Source organism: Paramormyrops kingsleyae, chromosome 22 (assembly GCF_048594095.1).
Source record: "Paramormyrops kingsleyae isolate MSU_618 chromosome 22, PKINGS_0.4, whole genome shotgun sequence".
Taxonomy (NCBI): Eukaryota; Metazoa; Chordata; class Actinopteri; order Osteoglossiformes; family Mormyridae; genus Paramormyrops; species Paramormyrops kingsleyae.
Genome location: NC_132818.1, coordinates 15,492,526 through 15,510,608, shown reverse-complemented (window position 1 = coordinate 15,510,608; position 18,083 = coordinate 15,492,526). Strand labels below are relative to the sequence as shown.

General features: G+C 47.8%; 1 protein-coding gene across 3 annotated transcripts; it reads right to left on the bottom strand.

The window, feature by feature from the left end:
- Positions 1 to 383: 383 nt before the first annotated feature.
- Positions 384 to 15,233, bottom strand: trip10a (thyroid hormone receptor interactor 10a). 3 transcript variants are annotated; one of them, XM_023822000.2, is made up of 15 exons: positions 14,982 to 15,233; positions 9,033 to 9,148; positions 8,029 to 8,082; positions 7,213 to 7,360; positions 6,612 to 6,674; positions 6,394 to 6,498; positions 5,993 to 6,121; positions 5,607 to 5,753; positions 5,341 to 5,526; positions 3,824 to 3,982; positions 2,883 to 2,992; positions 2,659 to 2,791; positions 2,502 to 2,581; positions 2,136 to 2,263; positions 384 to 1,659 (listed from the first exon to the last, which is right to left on the bottom strand). In XM_023822000.2, the coding sequence occupies exons 1-15, from the start codon at positions 15,003 to 15,005 to the stop codon at positions 1,508 to 1,510; spliced, it is 1,734 nt and encodes a 577-aa protein (XP_023677768.2). In that variant the 5' UTR covers positions 15,006 to 15,233; the 3' UTR covers positions 384 to 1,507. The 3 variants fall into 3 exon arrangements, with proteins under 3 accessions (XP_023677768.2, XP_023677769.2, XP_023677770.2); XM_023822001.2 differs by lacking the exon at positions 3,824 to 3,982 and adding an exon at positions 3,551 to 3,574 and having other exon boundaries at positions 14,982 to 15,232; XM_023822002.2 differs by lacking the exon at positions 3,824 to 3,982 and having other exon boundaries at positions 14,982 to 15,232.
- Between the last annotated feature and the right edge of the window lie 2,850 nt (positions 15,234 to 18,083).

Genomic DNA, 18,083 nt, shown 5'->3' with positions numbered 1-18,083 from the left:
GCAGGAGGAAGGAGGCCTCTCACCCGTCAGATTTTGTGGCTCACGAGGAAGTTCAGCTGCAGACAGACCGTGCTGCAGTCAACAACGCAGCTACGTTCCCCAGCACGCCTCTGTCTCCCCCATCTGCTTCTACTCGAACATTAACTTAAATATTCAGTTTTCATGTTTCAAAGTGGAGCGCCCTCTGTTGTGCGAAACTGGTACTGCTGCAGGCCGAAGTATCTTAGACAAGGACCGTTTAATTTTTTCCCCCCTCAGCACTGGGGTCTTTAGCAAAGACTGCACAGCAAACATGACAGGATACAGTTCATCCACTCATAAGACAGCTGATCAACCCCCCCGCAGCCCAGGTAAGGTTAAAAAAAAACAAAAAAAACAGAACATTTTCTCCTTCCAATCCTACTGTTTATTTATATATTCCATTAAAACCATGGAAACAGTGGCCATTTGCATATACAGGTAATATAAAATAAAGTTGGCAGGGGAGGGGGCATAGCGTGACCCCCACCTCTCCCACGTGGCTCCGAAACCACCAGAGCTGTAAACCAGACGTAACCAGTCCCACCTCCATACAGACAGACATCTCACTCATAAAACTTCACTTTATATAGGAAAAAGCTAGTACAATAGTGGCTTTTGTGCTAAAATATATTATTTTATATAAATACAGAAATCCTATATCAGCAGTCTGATTTTCTGTTAAAACACTTCCTCTGTGGCCTGTTCTGTAGGAGGGCGCGTGTGCAGAGATATATAATGTTATCCTTTGTGTTAGTCCTAAGTGAAGTGTACAATATTGAAATATGTATAGCATACATTTGCATCTGATATTTACTTAAAAACAAAAAATTAAAAAAAATAAACAGCCAGCTTGACTGTCGCTTTAAGGAATGTGGCTCTTGAAGCGTCAGTCAGGGTCCTCCCCCCAACCCCCCACCAGGCCCCTCCCTCCAGCATTGGCACATTCAGTCCATACTGTACATTGGCTCAACATTGAGTTGAAAAGGGGGCAAGATTTGTATCAATTTGTATCAGACACACATATACACTCCACGGGTGCCGATTACAAACCCCTCCCACCTCACCACTGACTTGTTGGGGGGTGGGGGGGGGGGGGGGGATAGTGGCCGGGCTCACGCTGTACGCAAGACTGCATTCCGTCCGCAAGGCAGAAATGTTGATAAAAATCAAGCACAGGGAATGTGCAGAAAGAAGGGACAATGGCAATCGGAAAAAGAAGAATGGATCCAGCTGGAATTAGTGTTGGTTTGGGAAAGAAAAGAAAAAAAAAAAAAAAAGCATACAACATACACATGAGGCTCTCGCCCCCTTGTGGCCAAAGTAAAAAAGTACACATCCAAGGAACGGTCGGGGCACTTTCATTAGTCCATAGTGCCAAACCTGCATCTCCAAGCTGTGCCAGAGACCCAATAAAAAAAAAATCCTTGCCAAAGCCTCTCCTGGATTCATCACAGACTGCTTCGTGTTTTTGGGGGGGGGGGGGGCATCACTGAGGGATGGTGATCTTCACGTAGGAGGTGGGGATGTAGCCTTCATCGCCATTGGTGCTTCGTACCCGGGTCCAGCCATCACCCTTGTCTTCCTCCACGACGCTCAGCATGTCTCCTTCCTGCATGGATAGGGTCCCCTCGCTGGATCCTGTGGGGGTGGGGGGGTGGATAGGCAAAATTCCATTATAGCAGCATCCGAAACACAGCAGATCGAAGGAGACTGGGAACAAGTCTGCTATGGTAAAACTCGGGGCAGACGCAGACGCAGACGCAGACGCAGACACAGACACAGACACATAGGCTTTCTGGAGGGGGGAAAAAAAAAAAACATTTAAGAAACCTGAACTTTTCCCAGAGATAACGGACACCAACACATCACCCAGAACCCACTCTTACTTCTGAGAAACTCCCATAACAAATCCACAAATCCTACACCGCCTTAATCTCAATATTGTTAGGTTAATTTTCATCCCTACACAGACACGGAATGCTTTCCACTTGTTCTGCAAATGTTCAGCTGTTAATCAAGTTAGTTTGATTAGTTAAGTAGCTTTAATCGGTATGTGTCAGCAGCACGAGGGGGTGTTCCGTTTGAAAGCACCCACAGGGCAGTTAGCGAGTTACCTGGGAAGCTGTAGAGTGCCATACACTGGCCGATGGGCGCGTCCACCTCCTCGTCGTCAAAGTCGTCCTCGAACTCGGTGTAGATGGGCTGGGAGAGGTCGCCCTCCCCAGAGTTAGCGTTGTTGGGCCTGTGACAACCAAAACACACGTGGAGAGTTAATTACCATGGAGACCGCATCACATTTACATTCTTAGCAGACAGTCAGTGAACTGGAGAAATTGGACATTTTAAAAGACCCAACGCTCATGGTCCCAAGCATGAAACCACTGTGAATGAACTGGAGCTGTAGCCCTAACCCACTGAGCCACACACAGCCCCCTGTGATGGAAGAGTCGTTTTTTGGGTGTAACGGGGGGGGGGCTCACCTGTTGATGGCACCGTTGTTGTTCAGATGGCTGGAATAGCGCACGCTCTCTCCACGACCCCCCGCCTCCATCAGCCACGACTGAAACGCCAAGCAGATAGTGAGGACAGCCACCAACTCGGGGGTGGGACGCAGAGGGGTGGGGGCTAAGAGCTCACCTCATACTTGGCCAGCTCCCCCCGCAGTCTCTCCACGTTCTGGGCAGTCTGTGTTATTTGGGGGGACAGGCTGTCTGGGTTTCCCATCTGAGAATTCTTCTCATACACGTCCTTCATCTTCAGCAGGGCCTCGCTGGGGGGGGGGGGGGGTGTGGAGACAGTGAGAGGCCCCGCAGACGCCCCCTGCAGGTGCATGTGGGTTATGGGATGCTGATGGCACCTACCTCTGGTCCTGTTCCTTCTGCAGCTCCTTCCTGATGTCGTCCATCTTCCGCTGGAGCTTCTTCCTACGCTGTTCTGGGGGCAGGTGGGCGAAATCCTCGGTGGCTGTCGGCTGGGGGCGGGATGGGGGGGGGATGGCAGTCATACCCTGACATCCCTGCAGAACCTCACACCCATACCACCAGCATGTCCCATAAAGAACCCCAAAAGAACCCCATTCCACACTGCACAAATCCAGTGACCCCCCCCCCCCCCAAAGATGGGGCCTTCCATTTTTAAGGTCCTTATCTTAAAACCTTGAGGGGGTGGTGGGGGAGGCACATGGAGAGCCACAGAATGTTAATAAGGATTCAAGATCACCATTAGCTGTAATTACATAAACCTCCACCAGATGGCCCCCAATCTTTACTCCCAAAACTTTTCAGCCGTTCTCTCCATTTCACGACAATGCAGTGTGAGCTCATTCTCAAGGTCGTGCCAGCACGAGACTCTGGCCCGGCACCGCTTAGGAGTAAACATTGGTTTGGGCTCAATCTGTAATTAGAAGCCACTTAATTCATGGCCCTCTGCTGCCGTAAGAAAGGTTCCCAGACAGGAGAAGACAAAGTGACAGCAAGATCTACCCACAACCCTTTGATATCCCACACAATGTGCCGGAAGCATCCATTACCACGGACTTCTCCGGAACAAACACCTACGGGTCAAAACAAAGATCTGGCTTTATAACCCCTCCGGCGAGCTCGCATTTAATATACACATTCGTAATTTGTAGAAGAATTCATTTTGGGGAGATGAAAGTGTTCCCAAATTGTCTGCTCTCCCTGGACAACACATTTGCTTTAAAGGACAAAAAAACGTAATAAAATTAGAACAGGGTGGGCTGGCTCCCAGTGCGGTGTGAGCGTGGTCACATGACCTCTGTCACATGACCTCTGGGACTCACCGCTCGCTTGAGACTGCGGAAGGAGGCCATTCTGGGTTTGACTGTCTTATTGATCTCCTTCAGACAGTAGGACAGGGGGTCCCGGGCGAACTTGGGGGAGGGGGGTCCATTCGCGGGGACGTAGGGCGAGGAGACGGGCGTGAGCGGGGGGGAGGGTAACTGAGGGTTTCGGGGGTGGGGGTGGACAGGGGTAGGGGTCCAAGCGAAAAAAGCACAGGAAGGGACGAGGGACAAGACGAACAAACAAACACACACACAAACAATGACAACAAAAGAGACACCATCAACGTCACCAAGAGGGAGGAGAACAGAAAAAAACAGAAACAATGCAGCACTAGAAAAACTCCACCACAGCACAGACGAGACCCCAACACTGAGAACACAGCCGAGACAATGAGGAAACAGCTCACTGCGTCTCAGCCATCGCCATGGCAACAGGCCACGCCCCTGACGAGAATCCACACCTCCCAGAGACACTGGTATGTGTCCCGCTGGGGACAGAGCTCAAAGACCTTTCGCCCAGTTAATACAAAACATTTAGTCCTTTGAGGAGTCTTAGAAAACAGAAGATGGTTTAGGTAAGAGTAACGAAACAGACATTACTTTGGAGAGGGGTGAGACATGAAGAGGTAGCACGTTAATATTCTTTAGAAGCATTAAGGAGGGCACGTGCTTTGCGAGATGGTGGAGACAAAGGTTACTGAAGAAGTGCCTTCAGGTTTTTATTCTGAATAGAAGAACTGAATGAACCAGCAAATGGCCGCTCCTCCTTCCCACACCAACTCTGATCTCAGATCAGTGTTTGCCCTGGGCTTGGAGGTATATCCATCACCACAAGGTAGTAGAGTGAGGGAAGAGAAGATTAAAAAAATGTAACGCTCAACTAGCCGTCACTTGGGGGTAGTGTTAAAGAGCAGACAGACATGGAGCCAATCACAAGACAGGGGACAGAGGAAGGGGAGGGTGTTAAAGAGCAGACAGACATGGAGCCAATCACAAGACAGGGGACAGAGGAAGGGGAGGGTGTTAAAGAGCAGACAGATAGGACATGGAGCCAATCACAAGACAGGGGACAGAGGAAAGGGAGGGTGTTAAAGAGCAGACAGATAGGACATGGAGCCAATCACAAGACAGGGGACACAGGTAGGATTAGCCAGGATGCGCTGGGGGCAGGTTAGCCGAGATGTCTGGGTACGAGTCGGGGGAGGGGTGGGGGAGGTCTTTGGCAGGTGTTCTGTCCTAAGGCTGATGTTAGCAATCAGCCAGATGCCGGACTTCCAGTTAGGAAAACCCGGCTAAAACAGATCATGCGGCACAATGAAGGTCATCCACGGACAGGCGTACAGGTAGCCGGTGGGGGAGATGGTCCGTGCGCTGCCCCTTCCCCAGGGAAAATGCTATAAACAGACCACATGGGTATTTACGGACCTGCTGGAGGGGGTATGTCCCTGGTGCGAGTGCAGCCCTGAGAGTGACTGTGTGCTTTTCTCGGGGAGCTGCGGCACAGGCAGGCCTACCTTGCTCTTCTTACTGAACGGCCACAGCTTGTTCCTGTTCTTGCCCAGCAGTTCCAGCGGGCCCTTGGGGGTGCCCAGGCTGCTCTCCGACGACGTGCGGTTGATGCCCTGGCTGTAGTCCTCGAACTCCAGGTCTCCCGGGCGGTCAAAGCCGGACTTGTGCTGCTCGATGAGCGTCAACGAGTCCTGGGGGCCACACAGACGCCCGCTGAGCGCAGTGACGTGGCAGTGCCGCGAGCGGGAAGCGAAAGGCGGGGGCGTACTACCTGCTTGCTGTCAGTATTGGCGCCCGCCTTGGTGATGCCCTCCAGGCATTTGCCGATGATGGGCAGCACCCGTTTCTCAGTGTCGGCGAACAGCGCGTATCCCTCCGCGAGCCGCTGGACACGCCTCTCATCCATATCCTGCAGCTTCTGCAGGGCAGCGAAGTTAGTGCCCCGCAGACGGACACTTCACATAAGCCTTCAAACCACCCCTCCACCCGCTGCCCCAGTTCAAGCTGTCCCATCCTAGCCTCCTTTCAACCCCCCCAGGAGGAGAACCAGCTTCCCAGCTCCAGACAGCCGCGTTCAGGGCCCCTCAGGCACCAATGAAACGCCGCGTCTCCAGCGCGGGGGCGTGTCCTGACACGTAGGAGGGCGGGGCTACTCACGTTGAAGACCTGAGGGATGCTGCTGTAGTAGAACTGGTTCTGCTCCTTGTTAAACTTCTGCAGCTGGGAGGCGTACTCGTTCTTGCACTCCTCCGCTATGTGCGTCCGCAGGTGCGCCTGTTGCTTGGCCTGCATGTGCAGGGGGGGGGGGGGGGGGGGGCATCACAGGGCAGGGGAGGGGGAACCAACAGACAGCCCTGCTAATTATGCTTAGCAGCTAATTATGCTTCAAAATCTCATGTTTGAAAAGCAGTTTTTATTGTATTCGATCAATCAACTAAATGAACAATAGACTTAAAACATGACAGGGAGACTTTATCCATCATATTGCTGGATATTCACCTCCTATCAGGTGGTAATTAAAGGGACCAGCACACATCATCTCAGTTCCGGCACGGTACCTTCTCCACGTCGGCTTTGGTGGCGTTCAGGTCCTGGTCCGTCTTCTCTGCATACTGGGCTGCCCTTTCCGCCTCCCGCCACTCCCGCTCAAAGCGCTTCTTACTCTGCACAAAAGGGGGCGCCAACATTCATCTACCAGCAGCCAATCACGCGCCTCCTACGCCATGTGACTATGAAGCAGCAGATGAGACAGACAGACGGTTGAATTGTCACTCACGCTCTCCAGCTGCTTGTAGCCGTTTTCCAGGCTTTGCTGGGCTCTTTTTGCCTCCAGTAGATACTGCAGAGGTCAAAGGTCATGGGTGTACATGGTCAGAGGTGAAAGGAGCCAGACAAACAATGACAGTGGGTGAATCTCAATACCAAGAATGCGAAGATCGTACCTGCAGTCTTGGCAATACCTTGTTAATTTGCCTTCCAAGAACAAACATGGGGTGCAATGAATCATGGGATTGGTCTCGTTCGGCAAGGATGCGACTGATGTATCCTTGATATTTGGGGCCAAGATCCAGCGATTTTTACCATCCTCTGTATTTTTATTCTTAAAATTTGAACTGGTCTTCGACAATGGAGGATAACATAAAACGGGTACATGAGAACACAAGTACGGTCAAGCACATTGAGATTCACCCAATGTTAGTCTCAGGCAGAATTTCAGACATGGTGTCCATGTTGGCTGGAAATCCCCATGATGCACTGTAACACAGTCATGTGACCTTTACAAGGAGGCACATACATAAATAATCCCCCCCCCCAACCTCGTCTGCACTCGCATCTTTCCCCGCCCCATCTCCTGCTAAGATCTCGCACTCCCTCACCGACTTGCGCTCCTGCTTCAGCTCCTGTAGATACTTTGTGAGCTCGCAGCAGATCCTGATCATCATGTTCTCGGCGATGACCTCCCGCTGCCCGGCGTAGTCGTTCATCTCGTTCAGGATGTCCTGGAAGGACTGGTGGTTGGTGAACCTGGAAGTGAGGCGTTGGGTGAACGAAATGAGAGAAGGATTGGCGTAAAGAGAATCTCGATCGCGTCACATTAGCATCTGATATAAGCTGTGGCCCATTTTTCACCCAAACCGATGACCGTCAATAACATGGCACCAAGCTCCAGCCAGAAGCAGGCCAATGGCACCCCCACGATACACGAGGAGTACGCAACCCACCTAGCGCTGAATCAACTCTGGGATGACAAAAAAAAAAAAAAACCTACATTGCAGCTGTCCTGCTTCTAATCTGGGCGAGAACTACCACAAGAACTGTCAGTTCCAGGCCTTTGGAGCAGCCCAGAGTCCTTCCAGAAGATTCTTTAGCCCACAAAGCTGCCATAAAACCAAATCAAAGTCCAATGCTTGGAGTAGAAGTGGTGAAAATGCCAAAAAACAAAAAAAGAAATTGCATGTGCCACCAGGAAATTTTACTATGCATTCGGCTGACTGGTATCCCTAAATTATCCAGAGTATGACTGTATGTGTGACGTCATCCAGGGCGGTGCCTCAGCCCTGTGCCCAGTGCTGCCAGTGACAGGCTCCAGGGACCCAGGCAACCCTCAGCAGGACAAGCAGCCAGGAGACGGACGGACGGATTCCCAGACGCTTATTCCCGGCCTTTGGGCCTGAAGCACCAGCTCCTCTCACCTGTTTTCCTGGTCGTCTTTGCCTCGCTTTGACGCGTACTTCTTAACCAAGTTCCTGCAAGAGGGACAATGCAGTCAGAACAGGTCAGCGGGAATCAACACTATGGACACAGTGTCCACGTCCCCTCCTGAGAAAACCAGCAAACTGCTCCCTCACGCCAACCACTAACCGAGATTAAGGGTTGGGATGCGACAGACGCGAGTTTGGGGGGGGGGGTGGCAAGTTGTAGTGAAATTAAAAGTAAAATCACACTTCTGCACAGCTGGGGCCAACATCCAGCTCACTGTCGCATAGCGAGATCAAGATTCAGACAGACAACCCATGCAAAGCAGGGGAAGAAAAAAAAATTAAAATCACAATTCATATCCACAGCATCCAAAAGCAATTAGTAACTAATTAGCCATCAGTAATCAGTTAACAACAAGAAGGATATAGCAAATGCATGACTTTCCTTTGAATACCGAGAGGATTATGAAAAGGTAGTGATTAATTTAAAAAAAAAAGCCAGAAATCTTAACGCCACCCCCTGCCCTCAATCTGCGATGCCGCTGCTGCTTACACAGCCGACATGAGCCCCTGCACAGCCAACGCTGACAAACAAAAGGAGCACAGTCTCAAAAACCCGTCACACAAAGGAAAGGAAAAAAAAAAACTTTAATCAATGGGTTCTGCATGTATCCAACTCTGCCAAAGCTGTTCATCATCCACTTGGGCACGACTTTGAAAGCCTTCCAGAGGGTGATCACGTGCCCCGGGGGTACAAGGGCACCGCTGCTACCTTCTCCAAACCACAACTGCAGTGTTTGTCATTTTTCTCTCACTACATCCTCTTTGTCAGACGCTTACCCACTCCCACTTCCTCCAAAGGAAGGAGCAGAAGATAGTGGCATTCGGGGGAAACAACAGGAAGAGGGTGAGAGTGCGAAAGAATGAAAGGGAAGTTCAAGCTGGCCAGAGATCCCGGTCGAGGTCCGGCATGGCGGCCCCAGGGCTGGGAGCCTCACCTCAGCTGCTTGGCGTACTGCTGCTCGATCTCCGTCCGCTCCTTCACAAACTTCACGTACTTCTCCACCAGCTCCAGGCCGGACTGCGTGTGCTTATCAATTGTGTCGCACTGGTCCTGTGGGGAGAAATGGCATTAAGATGGGTGGGGCTTATTACCCACCACAGCAAATGAGAGCCCACCCTGGCAGCCACAGTCAACCCCAAGAACCAATCTGCAGCCTTACTAGTAGGTAAACACAGTTATATCCACTGGTCTGGGAAGGAAAAGGGAAAAAAAAAAAAACTACAAATCTGCACCACAGAACTACATATACCAGGCGACCAAATGAGCTTTCCACATGACAGACTCAAGATTCAAGATTCAAGATTCTTTATTTGTCACATATAGTTATAGCTGGTACAACATACAGTGAAATGTGTTTCCCTGGCTGAAAAAGTACTCTCCGACTGTGTTAGACATACCAAAAAAATGACAGGTAAGAAATAAGTACTCAACAGAGGATAAGTATAAAATAAGAGGAAAAAACTAATTTATATACATATTTATACAGAAGTACAGATGCATTTACCATGCAATAAATAATGTGCCATAAGGTGCAGACAAGGTAAGGTGCAGATGTGCCATGAGGTACAGATGTTTTTATAATTTCCAGATGGAAGAAATTAAGTAAGTAGATTGTGTGTCGTTGTCCATCATGTTGTCCAGTTATGTGCTGTGGTTTAGGAGTCTCACTGCTTGTGGCAGTGACTCGTCGGCATCGCTGCCTTAAGGCCAGGACCGAAATCCCCGGAGGAACGCACTGATACTGACAGAACGCAGAGCATGCGTATTCACCCTCATTACTCAGGGAGCTGGTAATTATAGGTGTCATCAATCTGGAGCAGACACAGAAAAGCAGAGGACATAGAGCAGGGTACACACCGCTCTGGAGGACACGGCAGCCCATTGCAGAGGACGGACGGACGGATAGATCTCATGAAGTAATCTGAATATCACCATAAGCAACCAGAGTAAACTGACAAAAAAACGGAAGGGAAATATAAGCTTCATCCATCCATCCATCTTCTGTACCTGCTTGTCTTATGCAGGGTCGCTAAGGTCTGGAGCCTCTCCCAGACGCTATGGGCACAAAGTAAGAAACAACAGTGGACGGGGGGGGGGGGGGGGCACCCCAGAAAACGTTAACTTGACAAAACAGAACTCCTGCCAGATCTGAACCCGGCTCCAGCAACATCTGCCCACGCTGAGCCTCCCATGCATGCAGCGCGTCAGATTCGCTCACGCAACACAGACCATGCGACTGTCACCACACCTCCACCCTCAGATTCTCCACCAATGAGGAAAGGGGGGTGGGGCAAAGCAGCTAGGGTACATTTTTGGTTTGCAAATAGATGAGAGAAAAGAAAAAAAAAAAAAAAACATTGTTACTCTTGCACAGACAATCCCTGACCCTAAACTGAACTACAATGTGTCTCACCCACCGCCCTGATGGTTTATACAAGGAAAGAACATTCTCTCCCTACAGATCAATGAAGATCAAGTCTACCTAAAGGAAATGGTGGATACAAATAGATCACAATCCCCCCCGCCCCCGCCCCCACCCTCAACCACAGGGTGAAAATGCTAACCTCGTCTCATCACATTGGGTTCAGATTCCTCATGTGTGGACATGCTGCACCCCCCTCCCCCCCAACACTTAACTTTACAGTAACTACCTGGCATACAGACCAAGGGAGGGGTGTCAGGAATCCCTCCCTGGACGTGTTCGGCCATGTCGATCCCCAACACTCCACCGGGTGATGATAGGCTGGGTTACTCAGTTGACACTAAAGACACACAAACCTTGCAGTTTCAAAACAACAAGAGGCCGATTCGTAACAAGAATCAAGAAGCGAGAGCTGGCACACGTTTATGCCGCCCGGAGCACATGCATCTCCGTGCCCGTCGATGACGTGAACGGAACCTCCTAAAAAGTTCCCTTTTTGGTAATAAAGGCACTTTTCCCTATAAGCAGAACAATAATGGGGCTGTCAGAAACTCAACTGGCTGCACGAGACCAAACCCAAACCAGTCTGCCTGCATTTCCTCGCTTAAATCCACCTGAAGAAACAACGGCTTCAGGACTCAATGACGAAGAGGAGACAGTTTTGCAACGCAAACCAGTTTAAGAAGTAAAACAAAAATAAATCTACCTAAAAGTTTAACTCCCATGCATCTGTTTATCCTTGTTAGAGCACCTGTCCGATTCAACACAGATCACGAGGTTGGATAGGATCAGTTGTCCAAAGTGCATCTTTGGACAGAGGGAGAAATCCACCTGACTTGGCAGAGAGCATGCAACCTGCCCAGAAACAGCAGAAGTGGGATTCGAACCCCTGCCACTACATGACTGAGGCGACGGCACTACCCACCGAGCCGCCCACGTGACTCCCTGCACTAATCCTGATTTCAGATTATAGTCAAATAATTTCTAACTACCTGAGACAGCTTCTCAAATCAGATTCCCCGTTCCAGCACAGAGCACCCAGCGGGACTGTGGTATTGCTGTGTTCTAAATAGCACCTTGGCCAAGACTCGCTAGGGACCACAGATCTCACACAGCAACAGGAACCCCTACAGCACATGCTGAACGGTCAATGTGGGTCAGACCCATTTAAATCCCCTATTTCTGGACATCATTTCCCAAAGAGGCACCTAAAAATCACATCTAAGACTTAAAAGAAACTGACTTGGCATCACGTTTTTAAACAAAGTCTGACTCCCACGTACAAGCACCCATATCATAACCTATTACATAAGGAAAAGGTATCTGATATTAGCCAGGGTATGTAGCACAGAGGTCACGTCACGTCCGTCTGCTGCATTAACAACCCCACCCATAGGACTGTCCAGTTATCCACCTCTCATTGAACTAGATGTTTATACTTTTACTTTGTTTATATTTTACATTGTTTGTATATTGTTTACATCGCATTGTGTTTAGACACATAACTTTACTCGTATTCCTCATTTTACTGTAAGCATCTTAATTTGTTCTTGTGATGTGCTTTTCGTTTAATTTATGTTTACTGAGAACTGAAAGGACACGTTTACTTGCATAAACCACTTTTACAACGATAAACAAGAACCCCAGCAGGGTTGCATGGTGTCACTGATTGTTTACTGTGCACAAGACAAACTCTCTGGAATATCTTCAGCCCTAAGACTGTCACTTTGTTTGATCAGCCACTGGATTGGTGTGAGGCAGTGGCAGTGGCGGATGGATCCACTGGCCAGTGCCCAGCATTGAGGGTGCTGCGGCTCCATCAACCAACACTACTTTCACTGCCGTCGTCTGCAAGGAAGACAGCCGGCAGGACTTAAATTTCATGAACACTCACCCTGCCTTCAAGGAGGACAAGAAATCAATCCGGCAAGTGACAAACCTGCAGATTGCTGCCAGTTGAATACGCGTAAGAATGACTAAATGAAAATAAAGGCCGCAGTGTCACACTGGGCCAGGCAAAGATTCAGCCCAAAACTATTTGCAGGAAGTTGATGTCCTTAGCCGTCGTCACACGAAACCGTTTATCCTTGGCCTGCCATGCTGCTTCGCTGAGGTCACGAACTGGGGACGGGCCTCCCAGTAAGCAACAGCCCAAAACAGCTCCAATCCCACCAGTCAGCGATGCAGGAAACAGGCTGCGTGTGATGAGAGCATGAGAATCCAGGCCAGTCTGGACTCCAGTGCCGGGGAACGCATTGCGAGGTAAGGGGCAACACACAAACACACACAAAGTTTGCTGGTCCAAATCCCAAAGCTCTCAGCTCCAGTAAACTTAAACGACAATTGCCCGTAAAATGTAGAAAATCTACAGGTCACTTTGGAAGAAAACGATAAGATGAGCAGCAAATTTCATGGGCAAAAAGCTTTGGAGAAGCCTCTCATGAGGAAGTACGAAGCAAGCACTATCCCAGAAACAGGTTCTGGCGGAAACTGTCATTAAATCTATGTAAATATCGCCTCTGCACCTCCAAGACCGCACATCTTCTTCCTCATCAACCTGTCCCACCATGTCACAGGCACCAAACACACTGAACAGCAAATCCTGATCATAAACACCATCAGCGTCACTAAACAGCCTGTCTTCACACCAATTGGGGGTGTGTGGGGTTAACAGCAAGACAAAAGTGATCATAAAATTCATGAACAACACTGAACGTCCTGACTGCAGGAAATTAGGGCAGTACTAATTAGGCTGGCGTTCCTGTACAAGGAAGCGCTGGGGTGGGATGGGCGGGGGCATATTAATGAGGTCAGAAACTCTCTTCTAATCCCCCCCTCGTCTAAACTAGAGCATCACCGACGGACGGGTGAGCGTGGACGCAGAAGATGCAAGTAAAGACGAGGTTTGGATAGCGGATCACTGGCATCCCCATGGCGGCTGCGGGTGGGATGGTCGAGTCTTTATTCACAACGAGAACGAAGAAATACCGATACTGTTCGTGTTTGTTATGCTACCTAAGTGTGACCCCACCCGCCCGAAAAACCATCAGAGATAAACACCTTTACATATGCCGGCGTTCGCCCATCCGATTGCTGGTACATCACCACTCCCGGGTTCCTGCATGGCGGAATAGGCAAATCACGGCTCCTTAAGGCAGATCTGAACACCCCGTCAGGGTGAAACTCACTAAGTAACATCCGACTGACTGTTTCATTAAGGTTCTCATGAGTCACACGCGTCGCCTCAAACGCCGTGACTCATGAGAAGCCGAACAAAGGGTCCGATCGTCAACTAGTCCCAAATCAAGAATCATCCAGAAAGTCGGCGCACAAACGTCTGTCTCAGTCACCACCGCAAATCCCGATCCTCACCGTGAACCTTCCCCTAATGCCAAATTATTAAAGCACCGACTTTCTCCCCTTCATCCACATATCTAAACACGTACGACTCAGCTATAGCCTAAGAGCAACATTTTTTCTCCCCGATTAAACATTTACTAGTTGTGTATCCTATATGAGACTCGAGAAACGCTTCAACCAGTAACTCATTGCTCACTCAACTAAATGAAAAGTTCCAACGGGCAATTGTTTTTTTCAATCTCATAAAGAAGCTGCAGGGCATTCAATTAAGGTAAAACGAAAACACTATTACCAAGCAACAGAAGGACGCATCCACACACACCCACGGTTATCCGCGGACGTCGATTTACACCTTTATTTTGAAACACTTACTGCATGTCTGTCCCATTACTACAACTCATCCTAATGATTATAACATACTATAACTCATGAGAAATTTCCTTGTACCGTAAATGACAAAGGAATTCTGTTCTGTGCTCATTTAAAAATGTTTTCAAGCATTGCCGATTGAGAAATCCTTATTGTACTAGTTAAGCACTGCGGCCGCCTTTAACCCACTTCAGCGTGCCAGAAATGATCGTGCTCTAATAAACAAATAACTACTGCACAAATAAATCACACAAATCGGTCACTTGTAAAATCATAGTTTTTAAGGGGGTATTACAAAGTACGCTTCTCTTTTTCATGGACACCCCCCACCCCCGACATTGGGTTTGACCGCATGAACGGAAAAGGATGGACCGGATAAGTTATTAACTTAACCGGCAGCCTGACTCGGTAACTTGGTGGGCGAAGGCCATACTTCAGCCGTAGATGTGTCACTTATAAACTGCGGAAAGGGAGGAGAACCGCACAAACAACACGGGGAAAAAGGAGTGATCGGGGCTCACGGGGGGGAAGAAGGGTAGGGAAAAACTTTTTAAAACTTACTAAACAGTTACATGTTTCACCAGGCATGAGTAGTTACAATGTATTACTATTATAGCTACTACTAAGTGGCAGCCCGCTTAAAGCAATTGGCCACAGACGCAGATAAGAGATTCTGACCTGCATTTTTGCCTAAGACTATTTTAGTTTCTTTTATTTTAATCCTGAACTTACCCACAGCTCTGTGCCCCAATCCATGCTGAAGTCCCCGCCTCGTTACCAGCAATATCCCCCAACACAAAGAAACTCCGCGCAAACTTATCCCCAAATCCTGCGGACGTGTTGTTCTCAAACGATGATATGCAGTCGACGCTCAGGCTCCTCCCATAAGTGTCCTTTTTCGTGTGATGGCAAATGTTTCGTGCCCCCCGCCCCCGTCTAGCAAGCAGTCTATCCAGCCTACTAGGTTTTCTTTGCAAGGCAAAGAAGGATAAACTGGCTTTCATAACCGCGTCACTCCCAAATCCTAATTCTTAAAGGAGCCGAGCCTCATTTACTTAACTTTGCAGTGATTGTAACGTTAAGGTCAAATGCTGACGCCTTCCACTGTTTTATCTTAGCCTTACGCGTCCCTCGAATGCAATTTCTGCACGGCAGTTTCATAAAGTATTCCGAAGGAATATGATGACTATTGCCTCACGGTGGCGCTATAAAGTCTGGTGAAATCGCTGATTTTATTCGCTATGAACTAATGAGTCGTTTAATGTAAGCGGCGTACAGCGAAACCCAATTAGATGTCTCAGCTATCCACCTCGGTGGAGTCATGGAGCCTACCTCAGACAAGAAAGGGCACAAGGCAGGGGTACATTTTGGACAGGATGCCCCAGGCAATTTTTTATAGACGATGCACGTCTCCAGACTGCTGGAGGAAACCGGATCACGTCCAGCAGGGGTGTCAAACTCCAGTCGTGGGAGGCCAGAGCGCTGCACATTTTTGGGTTTCCCCTCATGTAACACATTTGCACGTCCTTGTGCTAATTACCACACAGCTCTTGAGCCGAATCATTTGTGTGGGAGCAGGGAAAGAACTAAGCTACACAGGGCTCACGCCCCCCACGACTGGAGTTTGACACCCCTGACGTAGAGAGAGAGAGAGAGAACATGCAAATTCCACACACCGGGTGTAGGTGGGGCAGTGATGTAAAATTAGTCATTTATGTGGCATATTTCTGAAATTTTTAGTTCAGGTCAAAAGAAAACGAGGCTAAAGTAAAGAACGTCAGCTGGTTAATGTATTGCCTACATCCTAAACCACAATGGAAGAAAAGAAAGTTTAAATATAGTGTTTAGGGTATAGGCCTACATAAAGTGTATTATAATCTATAATGCAAACAATGCTGTCCCTTTCATTTATTTTCTCATTTGTCTTTTGGTGTCTCGTTGCTATTGCGATTTTGATATGATATGATTTTGATATGCCTTCCTGGACATTTTGCTGGATTAGCTTGCCAACTCATCGTTTTGATAACTATTTCATTAACAGAAGAAAGAATGAAACACAGAAGAAAACTGGATATAGGATTGGTTACCCTTCCATACCACAGCTGTGTCATCTGATGCCAGACTTCAGCTAGATAAGACAATTCGTTATTGAAATACACTGATCATTGGCCATGACAAGTGCTTGCAGTTCACAGATTGTTATCACGTTAAAATGTAAAGTCCAAGGGAATCTGTAGTCGTTTTGATGATACTCTGTAGATTGTTTTAGCTTAAAGTATGGTTTTGCTATTCTTAGGTTCCTACTACAGAATCAGATACTTCCCCATCCTCCATAATCAAACATTTTCACACGGGGCTTTGATGGACCTGGAACATATCCTAGTAAGTACATGATGTAAAGCAGGGGATTCCCAGGACGGCATGATATCCCCTTACGCTCAAAAAAATGAAGTCTGTTTTTTAGTTTGAATGTTGGTTTTCATGGTTGTTTATTAAAACGCAGTTCTAATAATATATAAGAATATCAAATGTGAAATAATAATGGTCTTTGTGACTTTTTATATCTCACGAAAGTTAGACTGGAACTCACTGCCCCCTCTGGTGGTGACACTGCAGGACTGCACCCCAAAAGCTATTACAAACTTAACACTACATTAAGTATTTACCAGTAAATGTGCGTGGGGGGATGTCGTGGTGGTGGGGGTTAAGAACACCTCAAGCTTCAATGTAACTTCGCCCATTGTATAGCGTTACACTTGCAAGTTAAACTTTTTAAATTTCCTTTGTAGGTACACGATTTTTCATTCGTTTCTTCATTTACATTTCAGCCCTCTTATGTTACAAAATCAGACAAGTCTTTTCTTTAATACAGTCTTTTTTTTGTCTTACTAAAAATGTAAATCAAATCATAAATAATTTTAACATTTAATAAAAATGATTAAAATGTAGACCTACTATTATCCATCATAACTGAGCTATATGTCAAAATCTTCCACAGGACAATATAGGTATAAGATTTATATACATTTCAGATCGACTTTAACCCTTACCGACTAATATCCACAGTTGCCCATTATTTTGCACAGGGCTTTATGTTAAATCACACAGTACCAAAAAATTGAAAGTCCAAAGCCACGTAATAAGTAATTTGGTTTCCAGGCTAATTGTAGATGTGGATTTTGACAGTGGCCAGTTCTCCCGTTTGTTGTATCCCAGCAGCTACCAGTTATAAGTTTGCTGGAGAACAAACCATGCACGCGCAAAGCGGGGGCTTAGGTACAGTATTCAAGGATCTGCCCCTTTTCTCCTTGATAGCCATAGTTCCCTTTTTGTCAAAGCATTTAATTTTGCCTGCACTTATAAATAAGAATTTTACTAACAAATAATACTCATATTATAAATTAAAAACGTCATCCATACAGCTCCACGGGGTTATGACGTTATCTGTTTGATCACGCCCCTTTTTGAACGATGGGCCTGTCAGCCAATAAAAATGAAGCGCGCATGACGCAGTCAACAGCAGCCGTCAATGACATAACCTAACAATATCAATCCTATGAAGTTTTGTTCTCCATAACAGCAATTGGGAGTCTGAACCGTTATAATACCTTAAGTAAAACAAGTGAGGTATTTTCACACTTCGTACAGACTAGACTACATTTCCCACATAGCAAGAGTAGTCTGAACCGGATCTGGGCCAAATGTTGTTCAGAAATTGCTGCAGATCCGTAAACCAGATCTGGCCCAGTGTCTTTTTGCACAACGGACCAATACTGGTCTGAATCCGCTTTCTGGATTTGAAACAGATAAAGGCCACATATGGACCAGAGTGGC